This window comes from Sinohyriopsis cumingii, chromosome 3 (genome assembly GCF_028554795.1).
Source record: "Sinohyriopsis cumingii isolate HCF-2022 chromosome 3, ASM2855479v2, whole genome shotgun sequence".
Classification (NCBI taxonomy): Eukaryota; Metazoa; Mollusca; class Bivalvia; order Unionida; family Unionidae; genus Sinohyriopsis; species Sinohyriopsis cumingii.
In genome coordinates this window covers 147,459,641-147,479,985 of record NC_142963.1, presented here as the reverse complement: position 1 = coordinate 147,479,985, position 20,345 = coordinate 147,459,641, and the positions used below count along the sequence as shown (strand labels likewise).

At 33.9% G+C, this 20,345-nt stretch overlaps 1 protein-coding gene across 3 annotated transcripts in view; it reads right to left on the bottom strand.

Moving 5' to 3' along the window:
• Positions 1–12,845: 12,845 nt before the first annotated feature.
• LOC149804103 (uncharacterized) overlaps positions 12,846–20,345 on the bottom strand; it is a 37,353-nt gene continuing 29,853 nt past the window's right edge. For 2 of the 3 annotated variants that reach the window (XM_089954069.1, XM_089954070.1), the window contains 3 exons: positions 19,434–20,151; positions 18,561–18,855; positions 12,846–17,704 (listed from right to left, as the gene is read on the bottom strand). In XM_089954069.1, the coding sequence (XP_089810195.1) occupies positions 17,306–17,704; positions 18,561–18,855; positions 19,434–20,151 (1,412 nt within the window). In that variant the 3' untranslated portion in view covers positions 12,846–17,305. The remainder of the gene's footprint in view (positions 17,705–18,560; positions 18,856–19,433; positions 20,152–20,345) is intronic. The other variant, XR_016420302.1, reaches the window with a different exon arrangement.

The window sequence follows — 20,345 nt, the reverse complement described above, 5'->3', positions numbered from 1 at the left end:
TCTCGTCATGGAGATATTCTGTTCGATATATTTCACCGTTTGGTCTAACAAACTGATCAAATCCACCTTCCTCACTACTTTTAAATAACCATACCGATGCAGGATCGTTTTTACTTATTTCGTTGATAAAATCAAACATACTTTCCCCCATATCTGAGGGGTAAAATCTAACAGTTCGATCACGTGGAAATATTGTTACTGCGCTAGTCCATGCATGCGCGTTATGATCAATAATATTTATTGGAGCTCCTTTCGATTTATATTTTGATTCGTACAGTACTTCTCCCGTTATCGTTGATGCTTTGATTGGAAATTTTAATATTTTTCCTAATACAGCAACATCTTTTACTGTAGCACCGGTATCCTTAACTGAATCAGCCCACGAGTATATTTTTTCACGTCTTAAATCAGTTAATCCGTTTCCACGCATCGCGTTTGTAAAATGTTCTATTACTCGTTCGGCTACACAATTTAACCTTGAAAATTTCATAGGTGTCAGTTTATCAACGCTGGGTTTTTTATTTATCTTATAGATTCCATAAATAACTGCTGATACAGGGTACGGTCGCTCATAATACGGTTTATCAATATCAGTCAATAGACCCGGTCTGGAATTTTTACTTAATATGGCAATTTTATTATTACCAAGGACAGGATCATATTTGTCACTGATAATCCAACTACCTGTTTCTGTTAATACAATACATTTTACTCTGAAGAAATATTTTTGATTGCCCTCGTACTCAGCGATGTAGTTAATGATAGTTGCCGCTCTTTTGTCATTCATTGTAGCGTCCTTGACAGTGTTGCGAATAATCTTGAACTTTGACCATACATGAGATGCGCCATCTGTATAAAATTCTTTCTTGAAGTCATGAATTTTACTGATCAAACTTTTATTTTTCGGATCAACCAGATCTCGTACTGGTAAGTCAGAAGTTAATCTGTCGAGGTTGAATTTATATTTAGAATGCCTAGTTTGGGATAATCTCTCAAACTCGTTCATATAATTAAAACAAATATTTAAATAAAAAATATTATATATACAATGTCTCAATGCAAATGGCTGATCATCGGTTCAGTAAATCGATGCAACAAATCCTGTAGAAGTGAATTTTGTTGGATGCACTTAAGGCATACGGCGGGGGAGTCCAGGACCAATACCGTGTCTGCGATGTGGTATTGGAGTGCGAGGAAAAACAGGATTATGTGGAAAGAGCGGTGGAAAACGGTTCAGAGAACTTAAAAGATATTATGACCAAAAAAATAATAGTAGTGAAAACGCTATAAAATCCGTGGAGGATTATATATCAAGATTTCAGACAAACAATGATTTAAACAAATAATATTATTGCATATATAGAGCAAGATAAATTTATCCCACATCCTATCATCAAGAATTACGAATCAGATCGTAATGGTGTGATCAGAAATTGTAGGTTAAAAAGACCGGTTGGTGTTGTTACTAATACTGGTTATCTAATGTTTACTGCTGGAAAGAAACATTATCTATGTCATCGTTTCATTTATGAGTGTCACAAGGGTTTAATCAAAGATGGTTTTGTTATTGATCCTCAAAATAATAGTTTATCCAACCTTCGAGTTATCACACAAAGCAAAAAACTCTGCACGTGATAATACTGGAAGATGAAAGACAGTTTCTAGAAGGGCGGTAAATTCCACAAACACAGAAACTGGTGAAGAAATTATATTGCGTTCGATGTGCTCCTGCGAAATATTTTGATATTCACCCGTATTCAATACAAAAAGTAGCAGAAAATATATATAAAACTGCTTTCTCAAAAAATATAAACAAAGAATCACCTTCCAATATCAGTAATTATCATCAATATCTCGAATTATATTTTTTGGGTCAGAAATTATCATTATTATACTACTTATTTTTGACCATACGAAAGGGAGGTAATTTTATGATTCTCGGTACATGGTCATAATTATCTACATACCCGTTTATGGTTTCTAACTTACAAAAATATACGTTTCGTGTATTTTCTTCTCTATTCGTGAAATATTTATAACGGCACACTACACATAGACAGCACATAAAATACTTGTAAACACAGAAAACCGACATGTATATTTAGCTTACTGAGTGTAGAATCCAGCGTCTAGTCTGTATCGATCGCATCGGGTTACAGTACAGTACAGGGATCCTGAATGTATTTACTCGATTACAGAAATATGTGTATAATAATGTTTGGAATTAAAAATTAGTTGCATTTTTCTTGTTCAGTACACAAATATATATGATATGTATTTATGTACGTATGTGTGGTTATTTATTTTTCTTTCTTTTTATCGAGTAATATTTGCAACTAAATACTCCCTTGACTATATTTTTCACGTATACAAATTTACGAGTGGAAATCTCGTAATATATATTTCTCCATTGAACAGTTATGGAGAGGATGGAAAAATCTAGCAGTTATGTTATAGAGAGGATGGAAAAATCTAGCAGTTAGATGATCTGGACTGGATTGTTCTATCATAGATGGCGTGGATCATAAGCGGTATAGTAAATAGGAAATTCCTTAATCCAGCTTTATAAATCTAACTTGTTTGGTGAAAACGTATTTCTTGAATTCAGAATTGTATTTTGAGCAAAAATATTTGAAATTAGTTCCTTTTCAATGATTATTAGCTATATATTAATTTCCGAAACATATACTGTTAACTGATTCGATAGTTTAATCGGTATCGTATTGGACTGTGACGCTCGCGGTCCAGGATCGAATCCCCATGGCTGACAACTGTCGGTGCTTTACGCATAATTGGGATTTTTATAATAATTGGGGGCAACCGCAAACCACCACCCCCACCCCCACCCCGCTCAGCAAAACCCTCAACCACATATCAACTGGAGGTTGATACATGTTTTGTATCACCCACGGGCCGATTATTGGGGGGTGGGGTCTGCTAAGCGTGTATGTTTGTACTGTCCTTCATTCATTGTATATTGTATATATCCATTTCATTCATTCATTCATTTCATTCATTGTATATATTTCATCTCATACTTAATGAACTTGCTAAAACACTCGAATAGAAGTTCATTTCATAATATATGTTGTGCCGTCATTCATTCATTGTATATACCCATTTCATTGTATATACCCATTTCATTGTATATATTCATTTCATTGTATATATTTCATCTCATACTTAATTAACGTGCTAAAACACTCGAATAGAAGTTGATTTCATAATATATGTTGTGCCGTCATTCATTCATTGCATATATAATCTGAGCTCGCTAAAACACTCGATAGGGGCTCGTCATTCATTGTATATATCCATAATCTGAGCTCGCTAAAACACTCGATAGGGGCTCGTCATTGATTGTATATATCCATTTCATCGTATATGTTGTGGCGTCCTTAAAACATCCCGACGAACTCGCTAAACACTCGATAGGGGTTTTATAGGGATAATTTTTTTTTATTTTAAATATTTATATATTATATAATGAACCATGAAAATATCAAAGACATTATTTCTGCTATTAAAAAACTAGAAGAAAACGAAATTAACATATCTGATGAACTAAATCCTGAAAAAATAATATCTGATTTTGAAATGTTAGAAGAACTTAAAAATGAAAATAAGTATGTTCTATCATCTCAGTATAAGTTCATAAAGCGAATTCAGGCAGCTATGTTTCAGTCACTAGCTATGGTGAACGATGATCACGTAAATGAATTTATTCCTCTTTCTGTTGCAGTAGAAAAGGTCAGATCGGGATTATCCAACGAGTACGAAACGAAAAAAACAATCAGTACCCGCATAAGATACTTAAGAAAAATTATGTTAGCGAGTAACCTCGAGTAATTCTAGTGAAAATGAAGATGAAAGTTTCGGTAACTGGGTAGATCTTTGATCAGAAATATTATTCTGAGATCATATTTATTCTGAAATATTATATTTATTCTGAAATATTATATATTTATTCTGAAATATTATATATCTATTCTGAAATATTGTATTTATTCTGAAATATTATATGTTTATTCTGAAATATTTTATTTATTCTGAAATATTATATATTTATTCTGAAATATTATATTTTTTCTGAAATATTTTATTTTTTCTGAAATGTTATATATTTATTCTGAAATATTACATATTTATTCTGAAATTGACGGGTTAGCTGGTACTCAGAACTATGTAAACCAATCAATTTCGTAATTTCGATGGGCTAGTTGGTACTCAGAATCGTGCAACCTGACGAAAAACTGTAATTTGACAAATTTTCCTTGACAAATCGACTAAAATAGCTGAAAAAAATAACAAATTTGACTAAAAATGTTGAAATATTTCTGATAAAATAAAATATTTCTGATAAAATAAAATAAAATAAAATATTTCTGATAAAATAAAATAAATAAAATATTAAGATCAAGGATCTATGATCAAAGATCTAATCACCCCATCAGAATTACAAAACTGATTGATTTGTATAATTTAAGTACCAGTCACCCCATCAGAATTAATAAACTGATTGATTTGTATAAAAAAATAAAATATTTCAGAATAATAATAAAATATTTTTTGTAGTATTTTTTGGAAAACTGATTGATTTGTACCAATCACCCTATGAGAATTAATAAATTGATTGATTTACACGAATTTGAGTACCAATCACCCCATCAGAATTGATTTACATGAATTCGAGTAAAAACATATTTCAGAAATATTTTTTTTTGCAAAGCCCTGATTAATTTGAGTACCAAACTACAAATCAGAGACACAAACTGATCGAATTCATAATAATAAAAAATTTTAAAATAATAATAAAATATTTCTTTTCTGAATAAATTATTTCAGATTATAGTAATTATTTACAAAACTGATTAATTTGCATGAATTTAAGTACAAAACACTCCATCAGAATTAATTTACACGAATTTGAGTACCAATCACCCCATCAGAATTACAAAACTGATTGATTTGTATCAATCACCATATCAGACACACAATCTGATTATTTTGCATAATTTTAAGTACCAATCACCATATCCATAATAAAAAATATTTTTATTTATTTATTTATTCTGAAATATTTTTATTTATTTATTTATTTATTTATTTATTCTGAAATATTTTTATTTATTTATTTATTTATTCTGAAATATTTTTTAAGTTGATCGAGTTTAATACAGGAGTGTGCATAATTTAGAATCTGATCTCTGCTACAAATGATCTCGATAATATGTTTTCGACAGAGCTCATCTAACTGTTCTTGTGTTGATAGGAAATCCTCGTTTCCGTATTCATCAATAACTAAATTAACATTAAATTGCTCCATGTTTGGAGGTTGTGAAAACGCTGTTCTGTTGGCGTTTTCAAGTACTTCTTTGTCATGTATAAAAACCATCACGTGCTGGTACATTATATAATATTTACTTGATTAATTAAAATTTCACATATAGATTTATTACAAGCTCTTCTCCACGTATGTCAATTAAGCGATTAAGGTGATCTGTGAGTTTAAAATTTATTCGTGTTAACATATTATTGTGACACCGCAGATACACAGGATTAGTTGGTTCTTGCACGATTAAACTTCCAGGGGATACTTTGTGGTGTAAATGTATATAAAATATATCCTTGCTGAGCCTGATTTGATTTTCGGAGATCTATTTGATAGCTACCATCAGTTACGTCACAAACCAGATTGACCACGATCGTGCTGGCTATATTAACGATTCCTGGAGATACGTGTCTGCCGCCGCCGTGTGGATCATCATTGTGTCTGAGAACAGTTGGAGGTGATGCTAGTTTTTTCCACGCATTGAGTATTTTAGGAAAAAATTTATCGATGAGATCATTGGTGGATTTTTTTATCTGGAACACATTATACCCAGGAAATTTAAAATTCATGAGGTCAGCTTGTTTTATATTGTATGTGGTTAAAATTTTTTGTTTATGTTGATTTATATTATCATCAACATAATTAATTGTTGCCTGAATTACTCGCAGGTGAAGATATTCCATATCGGATACCAGCTGATTTAATATTTCTAGGTGTTTGATAATTTCGTTATGGGGGGTTCCATCTCCTGATGACAGATTAAGTAGATGTTCCTGGAAAGCTTGTTGTAGTTTTTCTAAATATATCCCATGCTCTTGATTAATGATCCCAAAATATTTTTTTAGTTCAATCAGGTGAATAGCCTAAGATTATGTGCTTCCTCGGTCTTTTTGTTCATAAATAAAATCCCACTGCATATGGTCCGCATTACTGAATGTAAATCTACTGCCTAATGTTGCGCTTGCTATTTCTAGTAAATGATCTTGTATGATGGATTAATTTCATGATATGATTGTATATCTGTGACATAATCAGATTTTTTTGGTTCTGGTGGTCCTTCATACACTGGAGGAACATCCGGCCAACCTAGTACGGATCTTATCGTGGATTGATAAATATCAACGACGTAATCAGGAGAATGTATTTCAACCGTCGAGGATAACGTCGGGTCATGAACATTAATCGATATTTTTGCTTCTTTTCCTGTTATTGATTTTATTCTACGTTGAAATTCTTCATTGATATCTTTAATCTCATAACTACCAGTTGGTATTCCAACATCTATCCAGTCAGGAGTACCATCTGGTTTGTTCTTGTTAGCAAATACAAGCGAATTATTTGCTGGTGTACCATTAAATGATTTTGATCTGATATTTAGCCAGCTGTAATATACTCGTAATTGCGCTAGTGCTATTTCCTTCACTGGAATTGCAGTAGGAAAGTTAATACTAAATTCAGGATTAGTTGAACTTACCGAGATCATCGTTATCTTTGACGGAGTTGTATTAGTCACGATCTGCTGGAGTAATTCTCTCATTATTAATACTTGTATCTTTAATACCGATACCTTCATGATATATTTTAGTTATCATTGAAAATTCAAAATCAGATATAATTCCATCACTGAGACTCGCTGATAACAACGAGGATAACTTCGAGTATGCTACCGTCGTTGTGTGTAATTTTATTAAGTAATCGGATAATTTTTCATTTGTGCAAGTACATATTTTTTTTGGTGATGATATTAAGCACACCTGCAATAGTTGTTGCTGCTGAAATACAAATAGTTACGGCTACTGGTGCCATCATTGTCACCGCTGATAATATAACACCCGTTCCAGCAACAACAGCGGATACTGAATAAACAATCACATCAATGATAACTAATCGTCGTCGATATTTCTTTACTTTTACTGTATACTGTTCGACTCTATCTTTTAATGCTGCCTGCCATTCACGCGCTTGATTGTACCTAAATTTTTGAACGTCGATTGAGGTACTCATTATACTTTATGACGTAACCAATTGAGGTGTTTCAGCTACAAATTCCAAACACCACCAGTAAGATGTTGCGGTTAATTTCTTATCAGCTGCTTCCAGAATAAATATTTCTTCGGTTCCGCTATTTAATATAACAGATACAACCCCGGAAAACTTATCCGTTGAATGACGCCATGGATACGTTGTAGATATTTCAAATTTTGCAGCACTAAACACAGACAACCTGTACACGCCAGAGACTGTTGCAGTATATTTGATAGTTTTATTTTGCTGCGACCATGTTGCGAATCCCGATGATACAGTGTATACGATGTTTGTGATATGCCCGGGAGTTATTCCGGCTGAAATTTTAATCAAATTGGTTTTATTAACGATCTCAGGAATCCCCGCTACGATGTTTTGCTGTGTTTGTTCGATCGTGTAAATGTTGGTCTTGATATCAGAAAGTTTCATGCCGATGACGGGAGGAGTTCCAAAGAACTCATCAAAAGATTCATTGGTTTTTTGAAAGTTTCTTCGAAGTCTTACAAACGCGCCTACGTGAATGTCATACTTGGCCCGCAACGTGGATAATTTACCATCTACGGTGTCGACGTATTTTTTTGATGCTGCGTCTTCGTCGGATGTTGGATCTCTTAACACTACTATTTTATTTCCGTTCATGCTGAGTTCACCTGTCATTGTGTCACCGGTGTTTCTTACACGATTAGCAACGCTTCTTGTAATTTCATCTCTGATGGTTGTAAACGATATACTTCAATCTTTGATTCTGCCGCTGTCAGTAAATATATGAATATTATCCGTAACTGCACCGAGTACTCTTCGCACTATATCATTCCATCTGATGTTGCTCGTTTTTAGTTTACCATATCGATCCTGAAAAATAATAACCTCATCTGGGTCAACTCCAGCAAGATTCGTAATATCAGCGAGGTCATCCTTAGTTGCGTACTTTGACAGATCAACGTCGCCGGGTTTTTTCTTAACGCGTGAAGATCTTCTTCCGCAAATATCAACCATTATATCTAAAGATCTGTTTAAAACGCTTTAAACCTAATGCGGCTGCTTTTGCAAATGGCTGGAGCAGCAGCAGCTATTAACGCTGGAATAGCCGCAAGAAGTGGAAATATATCACCGGTTTTAACCATATCCTTGATGGCGCTCGGAGAAAGATGGAATTGAACTCCGCTTTTTGATTCTAGGGCTTTATTGAAATGTTTAATCTGATTATTTATCAACGATAATTTGTTTGGACCACCACCAATCTGATCTCGTTTTAGTGATATTTTAGTTCCACATTTGTTGGCGTTTTTTGATTGAAGCTTTTTTACCTGACCAGGAGTCAGAGTAACATTAACATGACCATACAACATTTTTATATAAAATATATTTTTCTAAATAACATGATTAAATATTTTCCACTGGTGCATCAAAGACTCTCATTCGACCACTACCACCTTCAAGTAACATGGCTTTATCGCTAAGTATGACCGCGATTGCTCTATAATCAACACCACCTGTATTTAATGTTGCTTTAAGATGTATATCAACGACAGATTGTTTTGATACATCAAGATGCTCCAATGATAAATAATAAATCGGATATAAGGTTCTAAAATCATGTTGTGATATCTGCAACCCAGTATCAACATTTTGATCACGTCCCACGAATGACATTAAACGATGATATACACGTCCTATACTATTTTGTTCATAATTTAGTTGTATATTTTCTGTTGTTTCTTGTTGTCCGTCTATCCGTAAAGACATATCTGTGACACCTAGTTTATCAAATATCATATGAGAGCGAGTTTGATCACCTAATCGATCATGGTTCTGAAACGCAATAAAAATATGTCGTGGTGCAGAAACACCTTGTTGTGATGCTATATGCCATGTAAACTGGCCGTTAACGTCAGTTTGTATACTATCCGTGCTTGTTGTTAACCATGACAACAAGGATTTACCACCAGTGTCCATGAAAGAAATCAACTTTTGTTCTTCTGCGATCGTTGGAGTCATTACCGGCATCCACAGTGAAAGTTTCGATAATACTACTTTACCAGCATCACCGAGAGGTCTCCACAGAGCATCGTTATCATCACCCTTTCTCACAAGAACCACGGTGTGTCTAGCTCCAAAAATAACCTTTCTAACATTTCTACAAAATCCAAAAATATGCGATAGTGGAATTGCACATGAAAATCTTCTATTGTCTCCTTGTAACATATTTCTACGCACTGTAAATCCCAAGTTGAAATTGTCATGAGAACCATGAACTACCGGCCACACAGCAGCATCGGCGGTATTGGTATTGTTTCTTGGTCGTCTTATATCATACGTATTGCTTTCCGGGTTACCAGAATTATCTTTCACAAACATCATTGTAGGACCTGCTGATCTTGTATAATCATCAGAATATCTTGCTAATCCTATTATTGTTGTAGCAACGTCGACATCATTCTGAATTGATTCAATATTTTTTCCATCGATCATATACGTGGCGCTATTAAATAATGCCATAATTCCTTTGTTGACAAAACCAACTTTTACTGCATCTCCATAATTAGTATTATCCGTTTTTACAATTGTACCTTGTACCTCAAGAAAAGCCTCAGCAGGTAAAAAGTATCTACTTGTGTCATGAACTTGCAGTTCAATTCTTCCTCCACGTTGATCTGGTGTTCGTGCTTCATAAGAATAAAACTGATAATCACGCACAGACTCATCTTTAAGCACAGGTACCTCCATATCAAATGCTGTGTCTGATATACGCTTGAACATTTATTATAATTATTTTCGTCTAACACGAAGATTACCCGGTTTGGAAACACCACTTCCTGATATCATGCTTGAAATATTATTCCCTGATTCACCTAGTCCCTGATCTGCTAACGCCGCTAGTTTTTGATTTGCAGCCTGATTTATTATTCTGCTGACATCTGCGGGCATAATTTCAGTACTTGGTAATTTTACCGGTTGTGATCTTCGTCGCAATAATCGTGCTAGTCTTTCTTTGATTGCCGAGAAAGCCCTACCAGCAACATTAACAATTGCACGTGGAGCTTTTTCACGAACAACATCAATAGCTTTCATCGATAATTGTTTTGCAACAGGCGCTACTTTTGGGGCTAACCGTCTAAATAGCCCCTGAATAACATCACCAAGTCCATCTCCGTAAATTGCTCTATAGGTTGGTAATCGAGAGTTTACCACTCTGACCGATACGGATTTACGATGATTATTGTGTACTATCATCTTATTTTATTTACTATTTATCTAACAACTAGTCATCAACAAGTTCATCGATAAGTTCTCGGTAAACGCCGATATCCATGATACCACCTTGGAATAATCGCCGACAAGTATCAGCTGCTTCATTAATTATTTCTGGTGAATTATTTCCAGCTCGTTTTCCTCCTATGAGAACCTCTAACCGTGACACATCATCAATAATATTATCAGGACAAACAAAATTATTTCCCAGACCACTGCCAGTAGCTCCTTCTTCTGTTGTTTTCTTAAATAGTCTTAAGGGTGATTTTTTTCTTTTACTTTTTTAAGTAGCTTCTCAGACCTCTCAAGTTCCGACATCAACCTTTGCTGTGGTGAAGAAGATTGTTGTTGTTCTATTTGTTGCAGAGGTGGAGGAAGTTGATACTGAGAGGATTTTTCTTGTTCTAGTTGTTTATTTGCTCTCTATAAAGTCTTTTTACATCTTCATCAAGATTTATATATTCCAAATCATCAGCTCTAGCTTGTCTTTTATTTCTATATACACGATAAATCCATTTAATAAGATTATCATCATTTACTTTTTCATAACCGGGTTTTAAAATTTTAGATTTATTGAATATACTAATTAATATTTTTTCAGGTAATTCGTCTTTTTTAGTATTTCTAATATCTTCGGCAAACCCTTCCTTAAATCTTGCAATTAATTCTACATTTTCTTTTACTGGTTTAGGTTTAGATGCAAGTTCTTTTCTCACGTCGGCGACTTCAGTACGAAGTTTTCCAATACCTTTAAGTATTTCTTCACCAACAGGTGGAGGCTGAGCCGCAATTATATCAATTGGAAGATCTCGTGATATCTTCTTTGTCTGTTTAGTTCTTCTTGCTATTTTTTCAGATTGTTCTGCTGTTTGTTTTGATACCGGAAGAAGATGTTCTTTGATGACAGTTGTAACTTTTTCAGTAGCTGCAGTGACGGGTTTAAACAGTTTTTTAGTGTCCTCTTCGTACTCAACTTGTGCTTCTTGTTGCGCTTGTAGATTTTTTCTGAATGAGTCTCTGACAGGAAGAAATTTTTTAAATGCTTCTAATCGTTCTCGTGCTATTCTTGCAGTATGAGATTCCGGATGTACCATTATTTTTTAATATAACAATTTTTTAATTAATAGCAGCAGAGAGGCGCCTACCAATGTTGGTCGTCCAGTGGAGGAAACAAAAATAAATAAACATGTAGAGTACTTTATTTTTCAGCTACTATTTCGAACTAAGGTTTCATTGATGGGGTTGGTTTCAACAAAAATAGCAACCTCCCAGGAAGCTTTTATTTGTTAAAATCTGGACCTTTCTGCGGATTAGATTTCCATGACGGTTTTAATTTTTTGTCGGAATTCTTGGGTCTGTTTGCCCTCTCTGCTGCTAAATGTCTGCCTGTCTGTATGTCTGTCAATCTGTCTGTCTGTCTGTCTGTATGTATGTATGTATGTATGTATGCATGTATGTATGTAAGCTATATATTTATGTGCTTTGATGTCACGTAGCTCAACCACACCTATAGCAGAACCAGGCACACCTAAACCTAGGGGACAATAGCCCCATAAACTCTTATCTTCGGTACAATTCGCTTTCTTTCAAAACTTGCCTTCACCTGGAATTCCCTAGGTTCTATACAACGAGCTCCTATTCCTTAGCGATCCTCTCTCTCTCTCTCTCTCTCTCTCTCTCTCTCATGCTCCTAATATGTAAAAAGGAGGAACCAGGTTTTTAAATTGTATAAAATGCCTGGAGGTTTGTAAGGGGTTAAACCCGAAAAATATTTACACTCACAACATGGAATGTCATCGGGTTCAATAAGAACAGGAGAGAGAGAGAGAGAAAGAGAGAGAGGTTCGTTCTGTGCTTTGATTACATGCAATTTACACACACACACACACACACACACACACACCACACACTATCTCCTGACATATCTTATATTTGTGTTGAATAGAAACTTTGATTCGTCTTCTTTTCTTTCTCTCTCTTTCTCCTCATCAAGTAAAGAGATCTTAAAATGTTTCAAGAAGGATGAAAGTTATAATGTATACTTTTGTAATCATTGCGTCATGTCTAAAAATGAACCTTAGACAACAATACTTTGGTTTCAGATGTTAACTTTATATAATTAGTTTTTCACATTTATCACACAAGTTGTCAGTGACTCAACATACATGTCGAACCATTCTCTAATGTTTCTATAGGACTCACATCATGGACATGTTCTAACGAAAACAAAAGTCTATTCTCATATGAAATCAGTTTTATTTCACGAAATACACATTTGTATTCATTATATGTGCTTGGCTAAATTAGCAGACAGTCGCTGTTCTAAAATTATTCCAAAATTTCGGAACTTCTTTTTATCAATGTCGTATTGCTGCCGCTAATAGCACTGCCGCAGATGGAGAGAAATATACAGTGCTTTCAAAGGGGTTTAGCATTTAAAAATAAATAATGGAAACAAAACCTACGTTCTTTAATTGGATAAAAGGGGTTTGTTCGCGAGAATCTTACCACTCATGCCAATTCAAGTTTCCACTTCACTCGTCAAATATTTCCTTATCTCCACTCCAAGAACTTGTTGATACCCTTTATATTCATTTCAGTTTCAGGACCGACAACCCGAATATATTACATTCCAAATTACTACCATCATGACTCTAATAAAAATAAACAATCAGTTTATAAAAATATAAATCAATTCATAGACTCAGCAGGACTTAGGAACAATATAATTACTATCCCCACAAAACCAAAAGACCCAGTAACTAGCTAAATAAATTTAGAAGCCACCACATAAAAACCCATAACATATCATTCAATTTTATAAAAGCATTAATAAATAATTCACTTACGAAGCACCTATAAAAAAAACTAAGGAAACCGCAAAATCGGATGTCCTAGATGTCCTTAACGAACCGAGTAATCAGCTAGGATTCCGGTCCTAGATGTCCTTAACGAACCGTGTAATCGGCTAGGACTCCGGTCTCTTGCTAAATAAAGTATAAATAATATTCAATCTCTAAAAACATTAATTAATAAATAACTTAAAGAGGTAATATCTAAAAACTTATAAATAACATAACGTAGGAAACACACCCTAAACACCTCGACTAGTAATACCATAATAACCTTGAAAATCTCTCTTCATACATGATATCTACTAAGAACCTCTATAAACAGCATAGAACATCCCCCCTCCTTTTAGAACATTTTAAAGAAGAAAAAAATATTTAAAAAATCGAGAAAAAAAAATCGCAAGAAACACCAGGCAAATGCAACAAGAAACCAGCGATGTAAAGCAAGCAGGACCGTTCCCGAGCTCTCCTTCCCACAAATGACAGCCAACCATTCAACTGTAGGGACCTTTATGGACCCACAGACTGAGGCCAAACTATCAGGATTCCTTGAATCCATAAAAGCCTGGGGGAGGTGGCACCATCCCCTTCCCCAGGAACAACTAGCAGGCTGCAGTGCAGTCAGTAAAAGGTGGCACATGCACAATTGTGCGCACGCCACTATAATTAAACTCAACAACAACAACTATCATGCTTTAAACACTGACAGACAGCTTGTATCAAACGTAACACGCAGTGTGCATTTCAGTAAGAGTGCAGACTATTGCATCTTGAAGTATTAGATATTAGGAAATGGTGGCTTGATATTAAGTTCATGTTTGCCCCAGTGCATTATTTTCAGTGTAAGACGGAGGTATCGTTTGTCCCTCAGGTTTAATCTAATGCTGCTAATATACTTTCAACCGCGTACGAAAAATAGGGCCAGGTGCGAAAATAAATAATATTATCACAGAAAATTAAGATGTGCCTCATTCACCCTATGTGGCATAATCTCAGAAATAGAAGAAATGCTATACAATTACATTCATATATATATATATATATATATATATATATATATATATATATATATATATATATATATATATATATATATATATATATATATATATATATATATATATATATATATATATATATATATATATATATATATATATATATATATATATGCAAGACAGGCGCTGGACATGAAATACAGCATTAAACTTTTTCATCAACTTAAACCGACAATATGTTCCAACACTTACACAATAAATAAAATGCTAATTTCTGATTTAAGATTATATTGTTAAATAGGATACCCACTTGACACAAGTTCGGACAATAAATGATAAGAAATACACCTTATTACAAACGTTCACTTGGTTCTCTTTCTTCTTATATATAAATATAAAACTTTTGTAATAATTTATGACACTGGCTATAAACATAAACTGACTTAATTAGACTGACATCTACAATCATATAGATGACTTAATTAGACTGACATCTACAATCATATAGCTGACTTCAATTAGACAGATAACTACAATCATAAAACTGACTTAATTAGACTGACATCTACAATCATATAGCTGACTTCAATTAGACAGATACCTACAATCATAAAACTGACTTCAAATAGACTGATAAAACTACAATCATATAACTGACTTCAAATAGACTGATATTTATATATAATCATATAACTGACTTCAAATACACTGATAACTGTAATCATATTACTGACATTGGTTAGATATTTATAATCATGTAAACGGCTTCAATTAAACTGATATTTATATATAATCATATAACTGACTTCATATAGACTGATAACTGTAATTGTATAACTGATTTCAATTAGAGTAACAACCACAATCATTTAACTGACTTCAATTAGACTGATAACTATAATCATATAACTGACTTCAATTAGACTGATAACTACAATCATATAACTGACTTCAATTAGACTGATAACTACAATCATATAACTGACTTCAAATAGACTGATAACTGTAATCATATAACTGACATCGGTTAGATAATTATAATCATGTAAATGGATTCAAACAGACTGATATTTATATATAATCATGTAACTGACTTCAATTAGACTGATAAATTTAATTGTATAACTGACTTCAGTTAGAATGATAACTACAACCATACAACTGACTTCAATTAGACTGATAACTATAATCATGCAACTGGCTTCAATTAAACTGATAGCTAAAACATTACTGACTTCATTGGTACTAAAGCAAAATAAATGCTTGTCCATGCAATGTTAACGCAAATAGGTTTTGTATTTATTACATATTCTTAGCAGTAAAGAAAACTAACTACATCATATGTGAGAACGAAACATAATTCCTTTGGAAATGTTTAAAACCTTTTCCAAATTTCAGCCCAGAGTTAGGAAAACTATTGGTCTCCAACATGATAAGCTAGCATTTTCTTGTAGTTTTTGCATTGTTAATGAAGTTTACTTGATTTAGAAGATGATTAATTCGAACGTATTCGTTACATGTGATACCTTTTTTTAAGAATACTTCTCCAAAATGTATGTGACATTTTGGCCTCTCTGAGATGTACATCAGTGTGTTAGCAATAATACTTGTGTCCACAATATTTCAGAATTACCAGCATATTGTATATATTATGTTTATATGCTAAGCATTTGATACTGAATATTTCTACGCGAAGTGATCAAATATAATATGATTTATATCAAATACTGACATAAATTAATTATTGAACTTAATTTTATTTAGAAAAAACATGGTTTGAAGATAGATGGATTTCTAGTGGGCGAATTGAATGTGTTCTAGGTCTCGTTCATCAAAACACTAACCATTAGCATTGTATGGGAAAACAATACTTGATAATATTTCTATGCTATATAGAGTTACCTCTCTACCTATCTCGATCGAGCTCTCGATCTATCGATCTATAAAAATTGCTAGATTCTTCATACATGTTTATATAAAAATTATTAAATTCACACATTGCATATTCATATAAAGTTGTGATATTCATCCGTGCACATACATCATTCATAATATATATATATATATATATATATATATATATATATATATATATATATATATATATATATATATATATATATATATATATATATAATACAGTCGGTGACTTTTAAACAATAGATATGATGAAAATGTCATAATTGTAAGCATGTTGTTCATATATCTGCCAATAAGTTTCACTTTATGCAGTAACAATGAATCGAATTCAAGGTCCGAGTGGACAAATCAAGGGCGTTCAATGAAATAATCCCGTGTATGACTCTTATGATCATATCTGCATTACTACACAGAATACTTGTATGAGCTTTAGCTGACATATACATGTTCGGTGCTTAAAAGGATGATAGCAGTATACTTACTCATCATGTCTTTTGAATGCATAGTATTAAACTAAATTAAACCAAAGCCTCTGAATTGACCTGGATCATTGTCTTGCTTGTCACTCACACATTTACGTATCGAATAATAAATGTATTTAAATTTTCATAAATTATTATGCCGAAAAGGCAACCATTTGCCCCAATACTAAACGAATCACTGACAACACACATTTCACCTTAATGGGCAACGTTGTCATCTTCCCAAAATTAATCCAGGGTTTCCCTGAATAAATACTCTAATAATCTTTATTACGTGTTAAACGTTCACAACCATTGTCAAAATATTATTTTCATCACGCTACAAGGCTGTTTACTGGAAATTTCTGAAAATTGTTATGACCAGAAGCATGCCGTACTCAAGGAAAAGTCTCAAAGATTCATATTTTAAAAGTGACTTATACATTACGCAGTTTTAATGAGAGTCTAGTTCTTACGCAGGAAGTCATCAAAAAATCGGATATGCTCGGTAATATCCGGTCTCTTGTAGGCTTCATACTCCCAAGAGGCTTTAATCAAAGCTGCCCAGTTTTCGGGGGGCTTGGCTACCTGCGTCATGGAAGGTCGTAGCCCCTTCTTGACAGAGTCTTCCAAACTTTTGAAAAGCTGCTGTTGAATATGCTCAGCGGCATCCATGCCATACCACATCTCCCACAAAACTATAGCGAGACTGTAAATGTCGGCCTTGCTGTCGTAGTTATTATCTGACTGAAGCAGAACCTGCGGAGCCATGTACACCGGGGAACCTACAACGCTGTGTGCGATATCCACCATTGGCTTGGCGAGGCCTACGTCGGTCAGTTTAACGACATTGTTTTCTCCGACCTAGAATGGCAATATTTGATCTTTCATGAAAGATGGAATTGGTTACGAAGACTATAACTGCATGGAGGTATAAATTAACGAAACTCAAAATATTTTACCTAACTCCCAGAAATTTATCATGTAAGTGTATAAACCAAGCTTTAAATCTCTGTATTGTCAGTGTGTGCGTGCGTGTGTGTTCAACAAGGGCATACTTTATTGTAAATAATCACATTTAAAATACACAATATATCAATATGTATCAATCAAATCAGATGATGGCGTGATCAAACTTGGAAAATAATAATATGCAAAACATATTTTTTTACATCCTTCATTTGGACCAGGCTCTTTTTTGTTAATGCTTTTTGATCGAGGTTTGCTTTGTTTTCATTTAAATATAATTGCATTTAACATTACTTGCAACTGTGCAAACCACCTTCATCAATGAGATGTCTCGAGAACTAGCGGACGCATTAAAAGTTATTCTTGGCATCAATTTCACGTGTGGGAAAATAAGTTCACGTATCTTTGAGACTTGATTTGTTTGCAAAGTTAGCTTTCACAATTTCTAGCAAATACGGTATAAAAATGTACTAAGAAGATTTAGAAACATACTTTGAAGGACAATATAAACCTAATCATGCGACAGTGGTAAGTGTTCAAGACAGAGTTTGAAAGAGAAACTCCAGTAATGTCATGTAATTTAGAATGAGGAATTATTTTGTTATATACCACAGGGCTTGCGGATTCAAACCAATATACAGTGATTTTCTACTGGTTTAGTTTATTTAACATTAACAACGGGAAAAAAAAACCATCTTTTTGGGACTCTTTTAGTAGAATTAAGATTCCAGTAAAGTGATGTTATACGAACCAAAATATTATCCAACTTTACGTCTCTATGGACAAAACCTTTGTCATGCAGGTACTTGAGGCCATTGCAGATTTGGATAGCATAAGACGCCATGAATTTCATCGCACGCATCTGTTGTCCTGAGCCACTGGGCATTTTCCCAGGGTTCTCAACTTCCGGACCAATAAAAATGTTTTTCAAGGTATCCTTACACATTTCCAGGATCATAATCCACTGCACGTCCTTTTTCTTTTCCATATTCCGGTACTTGAAGGTTGCACCATAATATTTGACAATGTGTTGATGGTCGAGGTCCCTGTCAGGTATTAGACAGTATTAGACAGTATTAGACAATATTAGACAGTATTAATGGTATTAAATTTGAGCCATATTATGTAACGAAAATAATAAAAGCAACAACATGCAGGGTAGACTGGTGGCATATTTTCATTTTAATGCCATTTACTAAGTTCTAAGTATCACAACTTGAGCGAGTTTAAATCATTTGTTTTTGACCGAGCATCATCGCTGGAAAGATGCATAACAAATTAAATCGCGATTGCCACATTATCTTTCAGACTTTCAAAGAACGAATGTTAGGCGTTCTTGAACAACATAATAAACAAATGACATTCTAGATAACATGAAATAAAAGACTGAGTTCAAGGAAAACAAATAACATCAGAAGGTCATATGTAGGAACACAAAACAAAATAAGCCCGACAACATTAGAAATTAGTCGATATAATCTGAATTAATGGTTATGAAGAAGAGAGTACCAAATCAATCATAAATATGGACGAAAGGAAACAAACAACATGAATGATTGATACAAGAAGATGAATATCAATTTCGAGAAGTAAATCTTGCAAGAAATTAAGACACGCCATCTACCTGAGTGTGCGATCCTCTAGAAGAATGTCTGTTACTGTGCTTTCCTTCAATGGATCTCTACAAACCTTCAGAGCTACAGGCAGCGCACGCCCGTCGGCTCTTTTCCCGCCTTTAATATGCGCTAAGTAAACGTCAGCGAAGCTTCCACTTCCAATGGGAGCCTGATCCATGTTCCAGGATAAATCTTCCAATTTGTAATCAAACTTCATGATGTAATTTACAAAGAAAATATCAAGTTCCCCCTGCAGCTTGTAACATTTTGGTATCAATGTAGGGAAGACATCGTTTAAATTCTGGTCGTATTCCTGCATCTCCTGCGTGAGGTTCTTTATCATTTGTCTGTCTGCTTTGAGAAAGTCATTTATCATCCTTGCTATGGTGTCTATCCCCTTCATGAATTTGCTGAAGTATCTATGCACTTTCGCTTTCAGTTCCTTGTTCTCGAAAATGCTGGCTATAAAGAGTCCCATGGCCTCGCAGATTTTCGTCTCAGGAGAAATTCTGGAATTTTTAACTAAGGCCTTGACCTCTCTGCTCGTTGATGACAGATCTATACGTCCTGCGCTGCACACTACAGCACCCAATCCCTTCACAGACGATAGGTCCTCGTCCTCAGTACTCGTTTTAGCTTTCTTGAACAGGTATTTTACCGGAGCCTGCTTCTTAATGGACTTGTGAAGATCAGTGATCACTCTATTTTCGCCATCCAATAAGGCTCCTACAGTGCAATATAGTCTTTTACAATGTGAAGGGTCAGACAGGAGACGATATAGAAAAATACTAACAGTATCTTGCTTTTATAATTTTTTAGTTCGTTTTTTTCTGTCTGCTTAAATAATGAATATAAACTAGTTAAAACATAATAAAGTTAAAGGTTTATTTCCTGTAAAAACAGCCATGTAAAGTTTCGCA